Raw genomic sequence first — 19,364 nt, forward strand, 5'->3', positions numbered from 1 at the left:
GGGCTACAAAAAATATGACATGAAGGATCAGATTGAAAATAATGAATTCTGAAGGCAACAGAAAATATGTTTCCATTCTTCATAACTGTTAATTGAGTTTGGTTTCAAATGATACTGATAGAGAGTATAGAGCAAATAGTAGAGACATTTAGTATTTGGTTTATTTCTAAAGGATCATTTTGTTAATATCTAATTGTCAAACCAGAATGTCATGGACTGGAGGTATGCTGTTGCACTGAGAAACAGTGGCACATCATTGCGAAACTTGAAGAATCCGGTTCAGCTCAGATTGTCCTGGAGAAGATATATGTAGTCACGAAAGGTCAATACTGACTTGATGCCACATAATTAACCATTTAAAGCTTTCTCAGTCATTAAACTGAAAGATAATAGAGCATAATAATAATCACAATATCAAATTTTGCTGGATGTTTATAATTCACTCTGAACCATGAACATGTTTTATTAAGACAACATTTTAAAACTACAAAAATAGAACAGTCTTTCAAAATTACAAAAAACAAATTGGTAGACCACAGAACAGCTTTCATAAATTTGAAAGAATCCAGACAGCATACAAGTGTTCACTCTAATGTTTTATAATGGGTACTTTCATAATTCCTCAAGATCAGTCAAATCTACCATTACTTTCAAAAAGAGTGTATCATCTTTGATGTAGGTATTTTTTGCATTTTCCAACACAGAGTGTGCAACAAACCGAGGACACCCAGAAGCCACATTCATTTCTCCTTCTGGCCTTTTGAAGCTGCTGCTGTTAGGATCAGTTTTGAAAGTTTCACATATATGTTTTTTCTTTCCACTTTGATCCAGAAGCATAAGTGTAACCTTTTGCTTGAAAGGCCATGGTAATAATGAATCAAATTCTCCTCTCATCACTACAAAATACAATGAAACATGAGTTCCTCGTCCTGAGCCATCTCCGTTTAAATATGCTCTGGCAGATAATCTATATCCACAGTGGCTGGTATAAAAAGATTGGCTAAATATGGAGAGGCTGTGTCCTTCTATAGCTTCTTTCTTCTTAATTTTATAGTCCATAATTTTCCAGATCAATTTTCCATTGTAACTTGCTCCTTCCAAAATCTTGAACCGTTCTTCGTTTTTGTTAAGTTGTGCCTTGTGCATTCTGAAGAGAGCATCTTGTTGGGCAGCCAAGTCTTCTAGAACAACTAGAGGTGTAAGAGAGGTACATTTCAAGATTTGCTCTTTGGGGCTTTTTGGGCAGTGGGGTGGGGTTGGGGTGAGAATGACATACAGACTTGGAAAGCAGCATTTGTATTACTTCAACATAAATGTTCCAAATTAATATCTTATTGTTTATATCAGTTATTCACAATCCATCACACAAATTTCTGTATGAAGAATATTTGCTTTTCTTGAGACCCAATCTATTCTATTGATTGAAACCAACTCTACTTAGAATTGGTATTAAGTTAGCTTCTCCTTTTTAATTACATATGGATATGACTGCTCTGCAACTTAAAATTGGTCCCTCCTGAAAAAAATTGTAGAGAACAATCCCATATTTAGTGAAAAATAAACCAATAAGGGTAAACTCAAATGCAAGATTATCAGATTTTACTAAGCCAAAATTTACTGAATTTTATTTACTGAATAAACTATATTGTGTTAGCCATCTGGAATCAGAAGAAAGATGAGTGGTCATATACATTGTTTAAACAAACAATAAAAAAATAAATGACCTGATAGAAAATGGTGAATTGTGCATTGAAACTGCAGTGATTGAGTTCAAATAATATACAAATATTTTTATTTATTTTTATTTTATTTTAATTCCATTTATATCCCGCCCTTCTCCGAAGACTCAGGGCGGCTTACAAGCTTAGCAATAGCCTTCATTCTATGTATATGCCTGCTTATTAGGGCTTTCGCCCCCCCCCAAGCAGCATAAACCAAACAATGTTTAAACTCCAAAGCTAACGTGTTGAAAGCAGATAGTCAATAGGCCACCAACTAGCCATGACAACTTGGAGTGGTTAGCATTAGTGTTTCCACCACACAGAGGAAAACAACAAGGAAGAATGATCAAGGGGGAAGATATTAAGGGGTCTAGTGCAGGAACTGAAAAATATTATTACTGCCCTGTTGCAAAGGGCACCAAGAAAAATGGTGCTGCTCTTAGTCACAAAAGATCTATTTGTTCCTGCTATCTACCCTCCCTCCTTCCCTCAGACACACATGGAAATTGACTGGGGGGTAGGGTAGGGTGTCCTCTTTTGTTACCTGTCTGTCCCAAATCTACAGGAACTCAAAGGGAATATCTAGCAGTTTTTCCCATAACAAACCTGTTGAGTAGGTTGGACTGATCCCAAACGTGCATTTAAGTGAATTAGTATATAGTTAACTGATAAGCCTATTAGATGGCACAGCCCATTTTGGCTTTTATGTCTTTGATTTAAGGTGCACAAAAGTGGATCCTTACATCTACAGACAGATCGATATTACTCAATCAGACAACAAAAGCTGAAGAAATACTTTAAGAACTAGGAATTTTGCCTGACTAAAGCAAAAGTTAGAGAGCTGTTATCTGCATGATCATCTTTACTGACTTCTACTTGGGGCTGCCAACCAGATCTATGAGAAAAACATAATACCTAGACGCTGATCATATGATTCAAGAAGAGCAACTTTCTGCTTTAGGTTATCAACAGTGTCCAGTAGTGTTCTCAGGTCCAGTTTGCTTTGCTGCTGATTTGTCTTTTGTACCAGCTGTCTTACTTGTGTTTCCAGGAAGGTATTTTTATCAATGTGAATGGCCAAAGTCTTCAGTTGCATTGTTGATGGAGGGTAAGAGAAGGCACATAATTTTAAAATAAAATGAAAATATGGCAACTAGCGTTATTTAATATCTTTATTAAACCTTCTATGAATATATTAGGAACAAGATTTCTTCCTTTTGGAATTTTTCCAAATAATTATTTTCAGCAGAAAAGATTAGTCAACATTTTCCGTGAACTTTGTTCAAAATATTAACTAGGTGAAAATAAAAATTCTCTACATCTCAGAAGGAGAGAATGTAATAGAAATCCTACTTGTATTATTATTCTGCATAATTAAGAATTCAAGAAGGCGAAAGTGTTGCATTCTTTACCTGAACTACAGATAGCTTGGCGATCTATGAAGGTAATATGTATATGAGTTGAATAGGTAGAAGTGTTAAGTTCTAATTGCTCTAACTGTTGTGCCCTCTACAATAGCACTGTGACATGGGGACAAGACTGTTCTTTGGAGGATTTAAGAAAATTGAGCCTCCAGCCTTTTCTTCCCTCAATTTTTTTGCTGTAGCAGTTTCTTGGAAATGCAGGCAATTGCTTGTTTACTATTTGGTTCATTTTTGAAATTCTGACATTCCATAGAGGAATGAGATGCATAATTACTATTTTTTATTTATGACATAAGCTACAGACTTATGGACCATCTCAGTTAATGAGACATGACTAGGACATCTGAGTTTGATAAAAGAACACAAATTTGAAAAGACAAAAAAAATATTAATAAAATATTACTGACATTAAAACTATTCAATGTTTTCAGAATATACTCTATATAACAAAAACAATTTTTTTTAAAAATCTCATGCATCAGCTATAGCAAAGTTAAAATCTCACAAATAGATTCTCACTGATTTTCCACTGAGGTAAGTAAGGAAGGTACTAGGAAAGAATTATTTTACCTGAGTGCTTGCCAGCAGGTTGCTGTTTTTGCAAAATAGCTGTGAAATTTGTCTGAATTCTCTCTCACAATTTTTAATCTTATCTGATAGTTGCAAGATTTTTATCTCTTTATATTCAAGGCTCTTATAAAGGTCAGAAATCTGCAAAGTGAAAGATTAAATGTGTTAGCGTAAGCAATTAAAAACAGAACAACTCTCACACACACATACACACACATAAACGCAGCAATGCTACAGCCCACAGTAAACTTTCCCAACTTAGGCTCATCTTGATTAGGAGCTGTACTGAAACATTTGCCTCAGCAGTTACACATACAAACACAAAATATCACTTAACGTAGATCTGTTCGCTGTACCAAATAACAAGCCAACTACAAGTAGTCCTTAACTTAAGAGTGGTCACTTAGCGAGTATCCAAAGTTATGATGGACCGCATAAAAGGTACTTCTCATGACCTGCTTTATGACTTTCATGACTTACAACTGCAATTGCCAGACTCAGTTACAGTTGTAAGTGGAGGACTAACTAATTCACATCTCTCATAGAAAGCCTAAGAAAAATGCACCTAAGGAGAGTCGTAATACCCCCTATGTCCCATTTTTGACTCAAACAGGACATTTCAGATTCTTTTACTGATCTGCCCTTCATTCTTACATTTTCCTGAATAGAATTATGACCATCTTGTCAAGCCACACTGCAGCTTTCTAAAGCTGTAATAATTTCCTATATTGCTAGCTGCCTAGCAATTTTTCCTGAAACAAAATGCCTGGAAAAAAAGACTGCATTTGGATCCTGAGTCAGAAGATACTCAGACTGTTCAATTACTATACAAGGATATAACTTTCCACTTTCGTGTACCAATAGGATCTGCTGTCTACTTTAATTTCCAGTCACATCTTGGAAAACCATATTGCCTAAAATATTTGCTTTCAATTAAAAAAAGGTTTTCTGGTGTATGCTACAAGCATAGTAATTTTTAATCAACAGAAAACTGGGAATAGTTAATACAGTTCTGAAGTGTAAGGGGAATTCATAATTTCTGCATTGTCAGAGGAACTGAAAGCAATATTATGTATTGTGGCATTACACTTTTCAAAACCATTGCTAAAAATCATTAGTAATTGCATCTTTTGACATGTCAGAAGAAACTCAAACCCTGATGACACACAATACTCATATTGTCTCAGAATTGTCAAACACTAGATAAATACAACCTTATGAAGAGGAATTGAATGACAATATTTAAATACATTACAAAAATGTGTAGCACCATACAAATTATGTGTAAGATATTTATATTTCTCCAAATATAGGAATATGCATCTTTTCCTCATGTAGTGCAAAAAAAAGTGTGTGGGGAGAAGTCACTGAAGAAAGATCTCTGGTCTTAATATATTGTATAATATTTCATAACATTCTCTCAAGATTCAGTTTTACTAACTGGTTACTTGTTCACCCAAGCTGCCTTTTTCAGTAGGATCTATTTCAAGCTCTTGATAACCTTCAGTGCCAAACATTTGCTATAGTTCAGAAAATACAAAAAGGAGGCAAATACTTCTACACTCAAGATATCCCAAAAAGAAGAGAATGAGTTTTTAGCTTTTTTCAGTGCCTTCTTAAAAAGCTATCCTAGATAGGCCAGCAAGTAAATTTGAGGATTGTCTTATTTTGACCATTTATTATAGTCCCATTTTAATTCTGAGATATGTATCCCTAATCATTTTGGACTATCAACTTGTTGAGATAATTCCATCTAACTTCATTATTATAATCCACATTTAAATTTTTTGTGGGTTTTCAACTCAGTTCAACTCTTATTTCAGTGAAAATATAAAAAAATCTATAGATAAACCAGTCAACTACTTTGTTTTAACGAACAATCATAGTCTAGCCAACCACTACTATGATAATTTATGCATTTATCTTAGCCAACTAGTTAACATTTTAAAATATTCTTAACACAGAGGAGAGCACCCCTGGAAGAAGTGAATACTTTCTGTTAGTAAATCTCTCTTCTGAAATAATCAGAAAAAAGGATGCTAAATTCTGTTCAGAAGCAATTGTTGGAGAGTGTGTTTATGGTGGAATTATTAATCTAGAATTTATATTGCCATTTGATTACATTACATTATCTATATTTAAATATCTATATTCTATCTTTTTCACCCAATAATACATCAAATAAATGTATTTCTTACATTTATTTTTACCTTATAATAGTTTTGGTCATTGATCAAAACAAACCATCTGTAGTGTTCCAAAGTGGTCAGGCCAAAATCATTTATATCTTTTGAGACAAGAACTTATGAAAGTGGAATTGGTATTTAAAAGAGATATATAAAAAATCACCCTCTGGAACACATTAGGCTGTATTTCATCTTGTCCAGTATTTGTCTCCAACTTTTGGTCAAGAGAGAACATTGAAAGTTCTTGTTTCAAAAGAATTGTTGCAATGATCGGTTTTGTATTATATGCTTCTGAGGAAACAGGATGCAATCAGCTTACAGAAATAATTTTTTTTGGTCTAATCAGTAGCAAGATGGGAAACAGCTAAAGAGAGATAAAGATAAAGATAAGAAAGAGAAATGCAAATTACACTAAAGCAAATTTACACATTTATGATGGTACTCCATGAGATGTGAAATCAGTTTCAAAATCTCATTCTACATCTATTCCCAAAACAGCTTACATTTTTAACAAAAAACTTTTGGGAATTTACAAGAATGTGCTCTTTACCTGATCTTCCAGCTTTGAGTTCTTATCTGCAATCTGTAGCATATGTTCTTTCAAGAAGATATTCTCATGTTCTAAAAGCTTGCTTCTTTTAATCTACAAAAAATAGATGTAGAAGTTATATCAAATATAATAGATAATTAAGAAAGCACCCTGATTAATACATTCTCTTCTTAGGATGGTTTAAAAATAATTAGGATATTGGGGAAATCTTCACTGTTGCACAAACTTCAAAGAGGACTGGAAAAATATTCACTGATTAACTGGTTCCCTTTTGTGTTTTGGAAAGTCTGCTTCCACTGTAGCACCAATTATGTCTGTCTTATTGTGCAGTACCTTTTTAGGACAGCCACACTTTTTATACGGACAATCAATTTCCATTTCAGGACATACCAAAACATGATCTTCCGCCTGTAAAAATCACAGATTAAGGTAGGCATTAATGAAATATTTTGGTAAGAGAAAGAGGGTTAATAATAGTAACTTTTACCTTCTCTAAAAACTTTGGTAAAAATTAGACAATTTTCTTGGAATAAGTAAATTGTCCAATGATCATTTACAATTTAAATAATAATTTTAATACTACATTATACTTTAATGGAAATATAGAATTACATTGGTAAGATTAAATACAGTTCTTCGTATACCAGATAAAAACAAGCAAAACTAGGCATAGTTTGTTATTAAAATATTGTATTATGTTTTATAATTCTCCTAATGAGCCAAAAATAATATTGTACCTCTTTCATCAGAATCATCTGCATGCAGCCATAGGGACAAATCCAGGGATAATCTGGACAATCTACTTTCTCATGAGTCTGAAAATACATTGGAATATGGTGATGATGTATTATATTACTGCAGTGGTCTGTGAGAATAAACCTACGGACAGGAGGAGGAAGAGCTGCAATAGTTAGACAAGGTAGAGGTTAGGCAAGAGCCATCTCAGCCCACTGAAGGAGTGAATGTGTGAGAAGGGACTCAGGAGGGACCGTCAATAGTTCTCTGGAAAGTAACAGCAAGGAAGGGAAGAAGAGCTTTCAGATTTGCAAAGCTGATCTCAGCTCTTCAAGCTAACTGGGACAAGAAATCAAAATCCTAAGTACTAACACTACCTTTATCGTAAGGTTAGAGTGACAGAAGTTTAAAGGCAATCCTGATCTTCCAAGCCTTTACTTTCCAAAGAACCAGGGAAGGGTCCATTATAGTTACTGGTTTCTCTTGCTTTATTTTCCTCCATTTTCTGCTGTTCTTAAGCAGAAGAAAATGGTCCTTATTTGAAAATATGTTGAAACAACTAGCAATAAACTAATTGGTATATGTTTGTAGTTTTTTTAGAAATTACTCCATAAAAGTTGCAGAATTTGTATTCCTCTTGCTGATTAAAAAAGCCCCCAGCAAAAAGCAAAAATGTCAGTCTCCCAGCCTGAAGCTGCTGTAAATGACAATGATTTGATACTTAAGAAACAGGAATACAAAAGCATTTCAGGAAACGTCTGAGAAAATTATGACAACTTGAACTACTCCTTGCAGTTCTAATGAGGTCTGATACAGAAATGATAGCATCTCACAGTTGGTAGCTCTTTAGCAGCCTATGAATTTCAACCAGTGTCCAAAATGTTTCTAATTTGCATTTTCAAAATTTATAGATGTTAGCATAGTCCAGAGTGCCTTCGTTATTTTCAAGACAGGAGATAGTAATCTGTAAACTTTCTCCAATATGGATTTGTTGATATAAAATTCATAGCATTGTAAAAAATAAAATTATGTCATTTAAAGTACATACTTTAAAACATTTTAGTTGAATCTAACCTTTAAATTAACTGATATCACAGGCTGTTTACAGTACTGGCACTGTTCTTTTCGAAAGTTACATTGTTGAATAAGGTGTTCTTTTAAATCCTTCAGAACAATTTTTTCATGACAGCCTTCATTAGTACACTGCACAGTTTCAAACGAACACTGTTGCAGGTGATCCTGTAAGTAGAAAAGTAGAATAATGCATTATAGATTTTACCCACTTTAGACAGATTGCTATAATATGCAGAGAAAAAGCCATAGCTTCTAGGATTCTACTTATGAACTGTGACATCAAAGAAGACAGGGTCTTTTAAACTGTTCCACAGAACTCTAGGGTCCTATAAGAACTTTAAGACATTCAATGAGCGATTAAGAACAAAAAGTTCACTTGGATGGAGCTGATTTTCTATCACTAGAGTTCTGTCTTTTGATCAGAGATTCTGGATTGTTTTTTTAACTAACAGGTTCTGTATCCTGAAAAAGTTTGAAAACCTCTGTCCTATTCTATATATTTTAGAGTTGTTTCCTCTTTTAAAATCTATGTAAATAACAATGGTAGACATTGTTTAACTTCAACTTTCACAAAATAATTTTAAGTCAAATTCTGTTAAACAAAAGACTGCATTCTTCTGGGGAAAAACAGAAAGACGGCAGTAGAAATACATGAAAATTCCTACATACGAAGGGACAAGAATACAGGGATCCCTCAAGAATCTTTATTAGGACTGGTAACTTTAAAGATGTTCATATGTGACCTTATAGCAAGTTCCAAGGTAACAATAATTGCTGACATCACCAATTTTTTTAAAGGAAGAAAGGGCAGTTTCTCCTTGTCACCACTTTTTCTTGATGCTTCTTCTATCGCAGCTTAATCTAAGCTGGAGACGCCTTTATACTAAGCAAAGCTTTAGGTTGCAGCCACACATCTTTGGGGCAGGGGTCTCTTGGGAAAGCTGATGCATTACTGCATGCTAATGCAGGTTCGCATGCCACCAGGCTCAAGGTTGACTCAGCCTTCCATCCTTCCGAGGTAGGTAAAATGAGGACCCAGATTGTTGGGGGCAATTAAGCTGACTTTGTAATAATGCCGCTTGGGGTGTGTGTGTGTGAAAGCCCTAATAAGCAGGCATATACATAGAATGAAGGCTACTGCTAAGCTTGTAAGCCGCCCTGAGTCTTCCGAGAAGGGCGGGATATAAATGGAATTAAAATTAATAATAATAATAATAATAATAATAATAATAATAATAATAATAATAATAATAATAATAATGTCCCATTTATTTTTTAAATTTGGGACAGGGAATCTGATGGGCCTCAAGGAACATAACCTGGGCAGCAAATTACCTTTCCTTCTACCTGCAGAATCAAAGGGGTTTCTGCATTCTCAAACTACTTAGAAGTCATGTGTTCCCAAACCAAATCCCTATTTTGTTTTATTTAGTCTGCATGTCTTTGTGCTCAAAACAACTTTGTTTAAAAACTAGGCAGGACAGTGAAGTAGAGTGCTATTCTCACTGCTTTTAATATATGCAGTTTGTCACCCAGAGACAGTGGGGAGCATAACTGCTCATTTATAGAACAAAATAAAAGCAAAACAAAGGCACAGTATAATAAATGTCATTAAGTTCCTGACTAACTCAATGGACAAACATCTAGCTCAAAAGAATTGAATAATGTAGCTTAAACTTCCATTTCACCATTAGCTAGATGGATAGGAAGAGGAATACAGAACAGATTTCTGAAAAATTCTGATCTTTTCATGTTCTTTAACAATAAATTTGAACTAACTTGTTTACGCTGTCAGGCTAAATGTCTCTGTGCATCTTGAGAATGAGTTACAAAAAGTTTCAATGGATAGAGAAAGAATTGCAATTTTCTGACATTGTTTTCTTCTTCAAAAAGATATTTGATAAAAAAGTGAAGAAAGAGTGATTTCAGTTTCTAGAAGCATTTATTTTTAACTTGTTTGACATAATACCGAAGTACAAACCTGGTATCGCCCTAGACATAATTTTGCAGTGCAGGCTGGTGAATTTTTACAAAATACTTGCAAATTGAGTACTTCTCTTTTGCAGCAATTATCTTTAAAAACCTAAATTAAAAAATATATATAATTATTTCGATATACACAGTACCTAGTTCATAACAATTATTTGCCTTTAAGACAAAGTCTGGCAACATTACTAAAATTTAATTTATTACATTTTATATATTATTTATGTGCATTTTAATATAGATGATACTCTGACAACTGCAACATTACATGAGGAATGAAAGAAATGGGAAAGAACTACATTATTAAGATAAGATTTCCCATACCTGGAAATCTCATCTAATGCTAGTTATAAGTCTCAGTACAATCTTTATATCATGTTTGAAAATACTATTTAGTAGGAGTTATTTTCATATTTTGTATTTCTTTTTCATTTGGGTTTAAAGTTCCCTTACTTTGATTATAATTGCCATTTAGCAGTACATTAGAAAAACTCAGTAACAGATTGTCCCGAATAGCATGATACTGATTATATGAAAATGAATATAAGAAAATCATATAAATATTTCTCTTACCTCCTGATGTTTTATTATTTCTTTGTCTATAGGACATATAGGTACTGTATTTAAGTCTCTATAGGGATAGAAACAAATTTTTTTGGTTACAGACTTGAAACATTTGTATTTATGTTTTGTACTGATCTTTATTTATTATTTTTATGCTGCTGCCTGCATAAAAATAATAAAGTTTATAAAATTTATTTTGTATTGTTAGTTTGCCATATATATTTCATGAGAATAGCTCTATCTATATCTACATATCCATATATCTATATCTATATCCATAGAGAGAGATTTCTCTAATTTCAAAATGCTATTGTGGGAAGTTTAAAGATAAAGATGGCTTTCCACATGACCTGAGTGAAGTAGGTCCAGGAACACCATCAATTGAGTATGAGTATGAGCTGTTCAGGGACGTGGTGGCTCAGTGGGTTAGGATGCTGAGCTTGTCGATCAGAAGGTCGGCAGTTTGGCGGGTCGAATCCTGAGTGCCGCGTAGCAGAGTGAGTGCCTGTTACTCGTCCCAGCTTCTGCCAACCTAGCAGTTCGAAAGCATGTAAAAATGCAAGTAGAAAAATAGGGACCACTATGGTGGGAAGGTAACAGCGTTCCGTGCGCCTTTGGCGTCTAGTCATGCTGGCCACATGACCACGGAGACGTCCTCGGACAAGCGCTGGCTCTTCGGCTTTGAAACGGCTTTTCCTAGAGTTGGAAACGACTAGCACGCATGTGCGGGGGAACCTTTACCTTTACCTTTTATGAGCTGTTCATTCAGCAAAAAGAGGGAAGAAAAGTTGCAGGTGAGGCCAGTATTTCCAGACCTGATTCTACACAGCTTTGCCCTCACACATTCATTAATAACACCCTAATTACCTTGAGATAACAGCTATCACCTACATGTCCATTTCACTCATAATATATAAACAGAAGCTTCTGGATATTTCAGAAAAAGAAAACGGCAATCCTCTGAAATGAAAACTTAGTGGATCGAAATGAGACTTTTAACAAGACACATTGGAATTTTTTTTAAAAAAAATTATCAATTCTTTGTAAAGATATAACACAAAGCCACACTTGAGTTAATCAGTGTAATATTTTTGTGCTGTTAAAGTCACATACTGTATGATTTCAAGTGCTGGAAAGAACAAAACTTCGATGGAAAATTTAGCTATTTAAAATTTTATGTTTGGAATACATGGGATATTTCTCACTAGGGACTTTAAGCATTACCCTGTGCTTCACAGCATTACCCAGGAAAGATAAAACCTGCCCACATTTTACTTATTTTGGTACAGCGCTAGCTGTAAGTTGCTGGGGAAAATACTATGAAGAGCAACCAGAGAGCATTAAATATACCTGAAATTCATTTATTTTAGGGAGCACTTAAGTACATAAGACTGTTGGAGGTCTACAGCATCCTCAGAAGAACAAAATTAAATGAGCATCCCTTTAAAGTTCTGGGTTACCCTTGCACATTCTATACATTCACAAACTGTATAGTTGTTATGACAGCATTGGTTTGCACAAATCAATTGTAAGAAAAAGAAGCCATTTGTACCTCAAAGAAACAATGCAATGCTGGCAAAATCTATGTCCACATCCTGTCTGGTGCGGATTATGGAGGACAAGGTGGCAGTGTGTACATTTGTATCGTTCATCTAAGATTTCCACGAACTGATAGTTGACATCAGAGTCAAATTCTAGAGAAACTGCATTTGAGGAGTTCTGTCGGATGTAGAAATTTGGTAACTGGCCTGCAGGATCTTCAGAGGCCATGGACTTCAAACTATGAATAAAATCCTAAAGAGGAATATAATACTTGAGTAGTAATGTATTTATCCAGATCCTTATCTTAATTTGTTAAGGAAATTAAAATGTTACAAAATGCCAACAATTTGTCCACAAATCAAGACACTGAGCATAAACAGCTGCAATGCCAGGTAATGGTAGAATAGAAGTCAAATAATAGGAGAAGATCACAAAGTATCAAGATCTGAAAATTGAAGTTTGTGGATTATGGCATAAACTAGCAGTGGTGGTCCCACTGATTTTTGGCAGACTGGATGCCATACCAAAAAAGTCTAGATAGAACAATATTGTTTATTGACAAAATTTCCATCTGTCAGTTACAAAAGGCCACACTGCATGGATCCACACCTATAATACATTAGGATATCTTAAGTTCCTGGGAAGAACTTGATGCTTATGAAGGCCAACAGTAGCTAACGAACTGGCAGCTGTGATATCACATTTTATAAACTGTATATCATCAACATCACCATCATCATTATTATTCTCCTCTTCCCCTCCCCCTCATTATCATCATTATGTAACAATCCACTTTCTGAGAACTGCCAAATATAAGCCCCATACCATAAGAAAATTGTTGTTTCTATTAACGTTCCTTTTATTTCCATAGCTAAAGTACTGTATATACTTGAGTATAAGCCGAATTTTTCAGCCCACTTTTTGGGCTGAAAAATCCACTTCGGCTTATACTCCAGTGAACAAAAAAAAAAGAACTTCCACCCCCCAGTTTGGAGAGCTGCTGCTTTCATCAAACATGGACAAAGGCAGCAGCTCTCCAAACGGGTGGCGGCGGTTTGGAGAGCTGCGCGCGCAGCTCCGCCGCCACCTCTGCAAGCCTCCGCTGAGAGAATGGGGCGGTGGAAGCTTGCCACCCATTTTCTCGGCGAAGACTTCTTTTGGGGGATGCAGCCTCTGTCACCCCCTTCTCTCAGCTGGGCAGCTGAGAGAAGGGGGCGGCAGAGGCTGGATCCCCCGAAAGAAATCTTCGCCGAGAAAATGGGCGCTGAGACGGGAGAATGAGGCGTTGGAGCGCTCCACCGCCCCATTCTCTCGTTTCAGCGGAGACTTCTTTCGGGGGATGCAGCCTCTGCTGCCCCCTTCTCTCAGCTGCCCCGCTGAGCGAGAGAATGAGGCGTTGGAGCGCTCCAACGCCTCATTCTCTCGCTCAGCGGAGACTTCTTTCGGGGGATCCAGCCTCTGCCACCCCCGAAAGAAGTCTCTGCTGAGCGAGAGAATGAGGCGTTGGAGCGCTCCGCTGAGAGAATGGGGTGGTGGAGGCTTGCCGCCCATTCTCTCGGCAGAGACTTCTTTCGCGAGATCCAGCCTCTGCCGTGCTGCACCGAGAGAACAGCAAGCCGCCCCATTCTCTCGGCGGAGCACTCCACCGCCCCATTCTCTCGGCGGCTTGCCACCCCGTTCTCTCATCTCAGCAGAGGCGTCTTTCGGGGGATCCAGCCTCCAGCTGCTGCATTTCCCAGCCTCGGCTTATACTCGAGTCAATAACTTTTTCCAGTTTTTTGGGGTAAGATTAGGGGTCTCGGCTTATACTCGAGTCGGCTTATACTCAAGTATTGGTACATCATCCTGAGCAGTGGGGAAGGTTGACAGGACTTCTCAGTGCAGCTCAATGATTAGGACCCTGTTATCTTCAGTGCTGGCCTAAGACTGTTACATCCTTAGCATTTTGCAGCCAGCATGCTGTGCACTCATCTTAAATATTACTATAGACTAATTTTTACAATAAATTGTTGATGTCTCCCATCTCCTTTGGTATTTCCTTCCACTCCCTTCCCCAACAATAGTTAAATGTATCTTTAAATTTCCAAGGATGATGATTCAGGCATCTAAGTGGCATCAAATGAAATGACTATCTACAAAAATGTAGGACATACTCACTGCAAGAGAGTATCGTGACTGTCCTCTCAAAAATTTAAACACAAACAAAATTATAGTACCCTCAATTATATACAATAGTTACAATCTGAGTTTGAAAATGCTGTGATTTAATGAGATGAAGGTTAATTTTGGCCACATGACAGAAAACCAACATTATTCTAACACTAAGGTTGATAACTGGAGCTAATTAACTGGGCACAGAGGTCTAGATTCTGACATCCAATTAATCAGCTCCAGTTACCCATTGCTGGCTGGGGAACTCTGGGAGTCCAAGTTCACACATTTCAAAGTTGCTGAGGTTGAGAAACACTGATGTAGACTCCCCCATTCTGGAAGCTCAAAATTAATTGCATTACATTTGATCCTATCATCAGTGGGAAGAGTTTTTTTTAATTACACAAAAATCATCATAATAGAGATAACACAGAGACACAAAATAAATCTAAATTCTTCTTTTGATTTCATACAGTATATCAAGAAAACATATGGTCTGAATTAACATATCGTTTCATTTTTTATTATTGCAATTAAATTCTAAAAAGGTTTTCATTCCAAAATTAAGATTTATAAAACTGCTTTTTACAGTATGATTTAAATATAAAAGTAACTGTAAGGAGGAAATAAAAGTTTAAATACCACACAGAGCTGTGTTACTTTTAAAAACATAATGCACATTTCCATCAGCTTGCATTTGTCAGAAACTAAATTTAAGTCTGTGAGACAGGAAGCAACTTTTCTACATTTGTGTTTCCTGCCTCTAACCCCAGTTGTATCACATGATCTTTAACATTCTTACAGAATATATACTGTATTTCTTTTCTTTTGTTTTGTGCCATCTTATTAAAATGTTCCAAATTATTACTAACTGCACCACCATTCATGTATGGCTGACATCAGGTCAATTAAAACATTTCCCCAGCTTGAGATGTTTCCCTATAGCGTTCAGATTATTTTGATTGCAAAACTGTTTCTATGAGCCAAATGGTATTGAATTATAAGTATTTAATAAACGTTCAAAGTTACAACGGCAATGAAAAAAGCGACTAGTCCACACACTTATGATCACTGCACTGCCTCCACAATCATGTGTTCAAAATTCAGGCACTTGGCAACTGGAATGTATTTACGATGGTTACAAGTGTCCTGGAGTCATGTGATTGCAATTTGCACCCTTCCCAGCCAGCTTGTGACAAGACAATAAGGGAAGCTGGATATGCTTAACAATTGCCTTATTCACTTCATAACTGCAGTGATTACACCATGGCAAAAAAGGTTGTAAAATTTAGGCGTGACTCACTTAACAACTATCTTGTTTAGCAATGGAAATTCTAGTTCCAAATGTCCTAAGTCAAGGAGCCGTTGTGGTGCAGTGGTTAGAATGCAGCATTGCAGGCCAATTCTGCCCATTGCCAGGTGTTCTATCCTGATTGGGCTCAAGGTTGACTCAGCCTTCCATCCTTCCAAGGTTGGTAAAACTTGAAAACCCAGATTGTTGGAGGCAATATGCTGACATTGTAAATCACTCAGAGAATACTGTAAAGCACTGCAGTGGTATATAATTCTAAGTGTTATTGCTAAGGACCACCTTATAATCAAAAGATGCCTGATGGGATGTGTGTGTGTGTGTGATAAAAGGCAGAATAACCACAAGCATAACTGCCCTGCACTCAGCTATCCAATACTTTTGCCTTGTAAAGTAAATCACCCCACTCAACTCTTTCACATTAGTCAGAACATCAAACTATACTCACTTGCAGTCAGAGGAGTCTGCAAGTGAATCATTTGAATTTTCCCCCAATAATACACAGTAATCTGTGACTTAGTGGGGAAAGTCCAGCATTAGGCAGGTTTCACAAAAGGATCTGCAAAAATTCCTAGAAAATGGCTAGGGGGAAAACCCGGGAATAAAAGTTTCCCCCTCCTTCAGTTCCATCATAAGTCTTGTCCTCAGAATCCACCCGTGAATACATCATTGGCTGCAGTCATGTACAATATTGGATCTGTCACTAAATGTTTTGGCAATGGTTCAGACAAGAAAACAATAACACCTCTACAAGTATAAACATTGAGTTTTGGTTCACTCATACTCTGATGCTTTTGATTTGCCTTAATGAGCATAATTAAGCAGTTGGGCAGTTAAGAAATACAAAATATAAATTAAATAAACAAATAATGAAAATCTGAAATAAATCTATGACACTACAGGTAGTCCTCAACTTACAACAGTTTGTTTAGTGACCGTTCAAAATTATAACTTCACAGAAAAAAGTGACTTATGACCATTTTTCACACTTATGACCCTTGCAGCATCCCTGTGGTCATGTGATCAAAATTCAGATGCTTGACAACCGGTTCATATTTATGGTGGTTGCAGTGTCCCAGGATAATGCAACCCTCTGACAAGCAAAATCAATGGGGAAGCCAGATTCACGTAACAACTGTGTTACTAACTTAACAACTGCAGTGGTTCACTTAAATGTGGAAAGAAAAGTTGTAAAATGGGGCAAAACTCACATAGCAAATTTCTCACTTAGCAACATAAATTTTGGCCTCAGCTGTAGTTGTAAGTTGAGGACTGCTTGTATTCCTTTATCCTAGAGATCGAAGAAATTGCAAGAAATTGGAAATTGGAACTACAAATAAGGGAGCCTGCTACGGCCTTGGTGGAGCAGTGGGCTAATGCCTCCTTAAGTAACACCAGCTGCCTGCAATTAGTGCAGGTTCGCATCCCACCAGGCTCAAGGTTGACTCAGCCTTCCATCCTTCCGAGGTAGGTAAAATGAGGACCCAGATTGTTGGGGGCAATAAGCTGACTTTGTAATAATGCCGCTTGGGTGGGGGGGCGAAAGCCCTAATAAGCAGGCATATACATAGAATGAAGGCTACTGCTAAGCTTGTAAGCCGCCCTGAGTCTTCAGAGAAGGGCGGGATATAAATGGAATTAAAAAAAAAATTAAAATGTTTTAGATTCCTTTGCGAAAATACAGTTAATTGTCTCTTTGAGAATCTTGTTAGGCTAATTAAAATTCATAATCAAAAAGATTTTCCAATGCAAATTCAAATAAAGTACTATATTGATGTGGCATATCACTATATATTTAGTTCACAATGTGTGTTAACACTGGCCATGCAATTTAAAATACCTTTTAAGATAAACTGCATTTTGTGAAACATTTTAGTTAGTTTTATTCAGTTCTTAACACATTAAAGTATATGCAGCTATAATCCTAATTGTTAATAACAATTAATATTTCTTCTTATTAGGTTTTACAAGTCTGTGATTATTTTCATATTACAAAAACAAATACAACTCCAATAATTCAAAACTCCCAAAATAGTTCTAAAACATTTTGTTGCATTTTTATTATTTTGAAAGTATGTAAAGAAAAGACTTGCTCAGTTTTTGAAAAAAAGCAATAATTATAATAAGGAGGCATTTACTAAAACTTTCAAAGCAATTTAAATCATAAACTTCATTAGTTATATAAAAAACATAATGACATATATATTAATCTCAGATTTTGTACCTGAATTTTTATTTCTGTTTGTAGACTATAAATTCTTAGTAAAAAGCATCACTGGATTACACTTCTTTGCTAACAGGAAAAACAAAGAGCATTAAAACTTAATTTCCAAATGTGTGCATATATACTAAGATGCCAATCTAAAAAAACTACACAGAATTATAGCATGTTTTATGCTAACAGTTGATAGTAGTATAAATATAAAAACAAAGTACTATAAAGATAGAACTACCACATTTTACAGAGCATGCCTACCAATCTGAATAGTAGATGAAAAGATATTTTGTCGGAAGTACACATATTGCTGAGAATGTGAAAATAGTTGTTTTCATACCTTTCATCCAAAAGCGGGACATAATTTTCATTTCACACCAGAAGACAGTATGAAGCAACACAGCTTATCAAACCAGGATATGGCATGAAGAGTGAAGGAGTTTTCTTCTGTATGACTCAAAGGGGATGAGTGCACCCAAAAAATTTCAGTGTCTACTATGAACACATTTACCTCTCAGAAAATATTAATCTGAATAAAGGCTTTTGTTGACTTGATAATAAGATAGAAAGTCAGCATATTATACACAATTACCAAGTTCTTTTGCATATATAAAAGCACATAGCCAATTGCCATGCATGGGGAAATTTTTACGAACACTGTAAGCAATCTCTGGCAAAATAAGACCCATTTAATTGTTTACATATGAAAGTAGTTTGTATATGAATGAGAGAATAGCTGTTACACACAGATGGGGAATCAGTTATACTTTTTTTAAAAAAAATGAACATCAGAAAGCATTAGTTTAACTCTTTTCTCTTGGGTTTGCCTTTTTTAGGAGTATGGCTTCTAAGAGATTTATTTTATGCATGAATGTAACTTACTAAACAGTTAATAGGGAGGAGGAAATTTCCAGGATTAGTTTCAGCTGAACTTGCTATCCTTAGGGCTGATGAGGATATGGTGGGTTGTCTTCTTTTTAGATAGATTCAATTAAGTAGTAGCTCTAATTAAATCAACAATACTTGTTCTTCTATTTTAAAGTATTTATTGTTTTGCTGAGCATTCTGTTCAGTGCCACAGCATCTTCTATGCATTTTAAGTATGCTGTTTTAAGCTGTTTCTTGTTTTAATTGTATATCTGAATATTTAACAATTTACTCTAAATTGAAGAGAAAAATATAAATACTGATATTGCAACATGGGATGAAATAGGAAGTAACTATTTTAATATCTATAGCAGAAATGAATAGCCCAGATCTTAAGAGATGTCAGACTTGGCTTTTTGCAGATCAGTTCCTCCTTTCTAGTCACACCTCAGGATATACTGTCAATGCTT

The 19,364-nt window shown here is 35.7% G+C and overlaps 1 protein-coding gene across 2 annotated transcripts; it reads right to left on the reverse strand.

Annotated features, from left to right (window-relative positions):
- Window positions 1-281: 281 nt before the first annotated feature.
- Window positions 282-18,711, reverse strand: TRAF5 (TNF receptor associated factor 5). 2 transcript variants are annotated; one of them, XM_083379887.1, is made up of 13 exons: window positions 18,368-18,711; window positions 18,037-18,105; window positions 12,363-12,604; window positions 10,820-10,877; window positions 10,242-10,343; window positions 8,261-8,425; window positions 7,189-7,266; window positions 6,785-6,859; window positions 6,452-6,544; window positions 5,164-5,235; window positions 3,716-3,856; window positions 2,637-2,805; window positions 282-1,190 (listed from the first exon to the last, which is right to left on the reverse strand). In XM_083379887.1, the coding sequence occupies exons 3-13, from the start codon at window positions 12,578-12,580 to the stop codon at window positions 613-615; spliced, it is 1,749 nt and encodes a 582-aa protein (XP_083236013.1). In that variant the 5' UTR covers window positions 12,581-12,604; window positions 18,037-18,105; window positions 18,368-18,711; the 3' UTR covers window positions 282-612. The 2 variants fall into 2 exon arrangements, with proteins under 2 accessions (XP_083236013.1, XP_083236014.1); XM_083379888.1 differs by lacking the exon at window positions 5,164-5,235.
- Between the last annotated feature and the right edge of the window lie 653 nt (window positions 18,712-19,364).

This window comes from Vipera ursinii (genome assembly GCF_947247035.1).
Source record: "Vipera ursinii genome assembly, chromosome: 1".
Lineage (NCBI taxonomy): Eukaryota > Metazoa > Chordata > Lepidosauria > Squamata > Viperidae > Vipera > Vipera ursinii.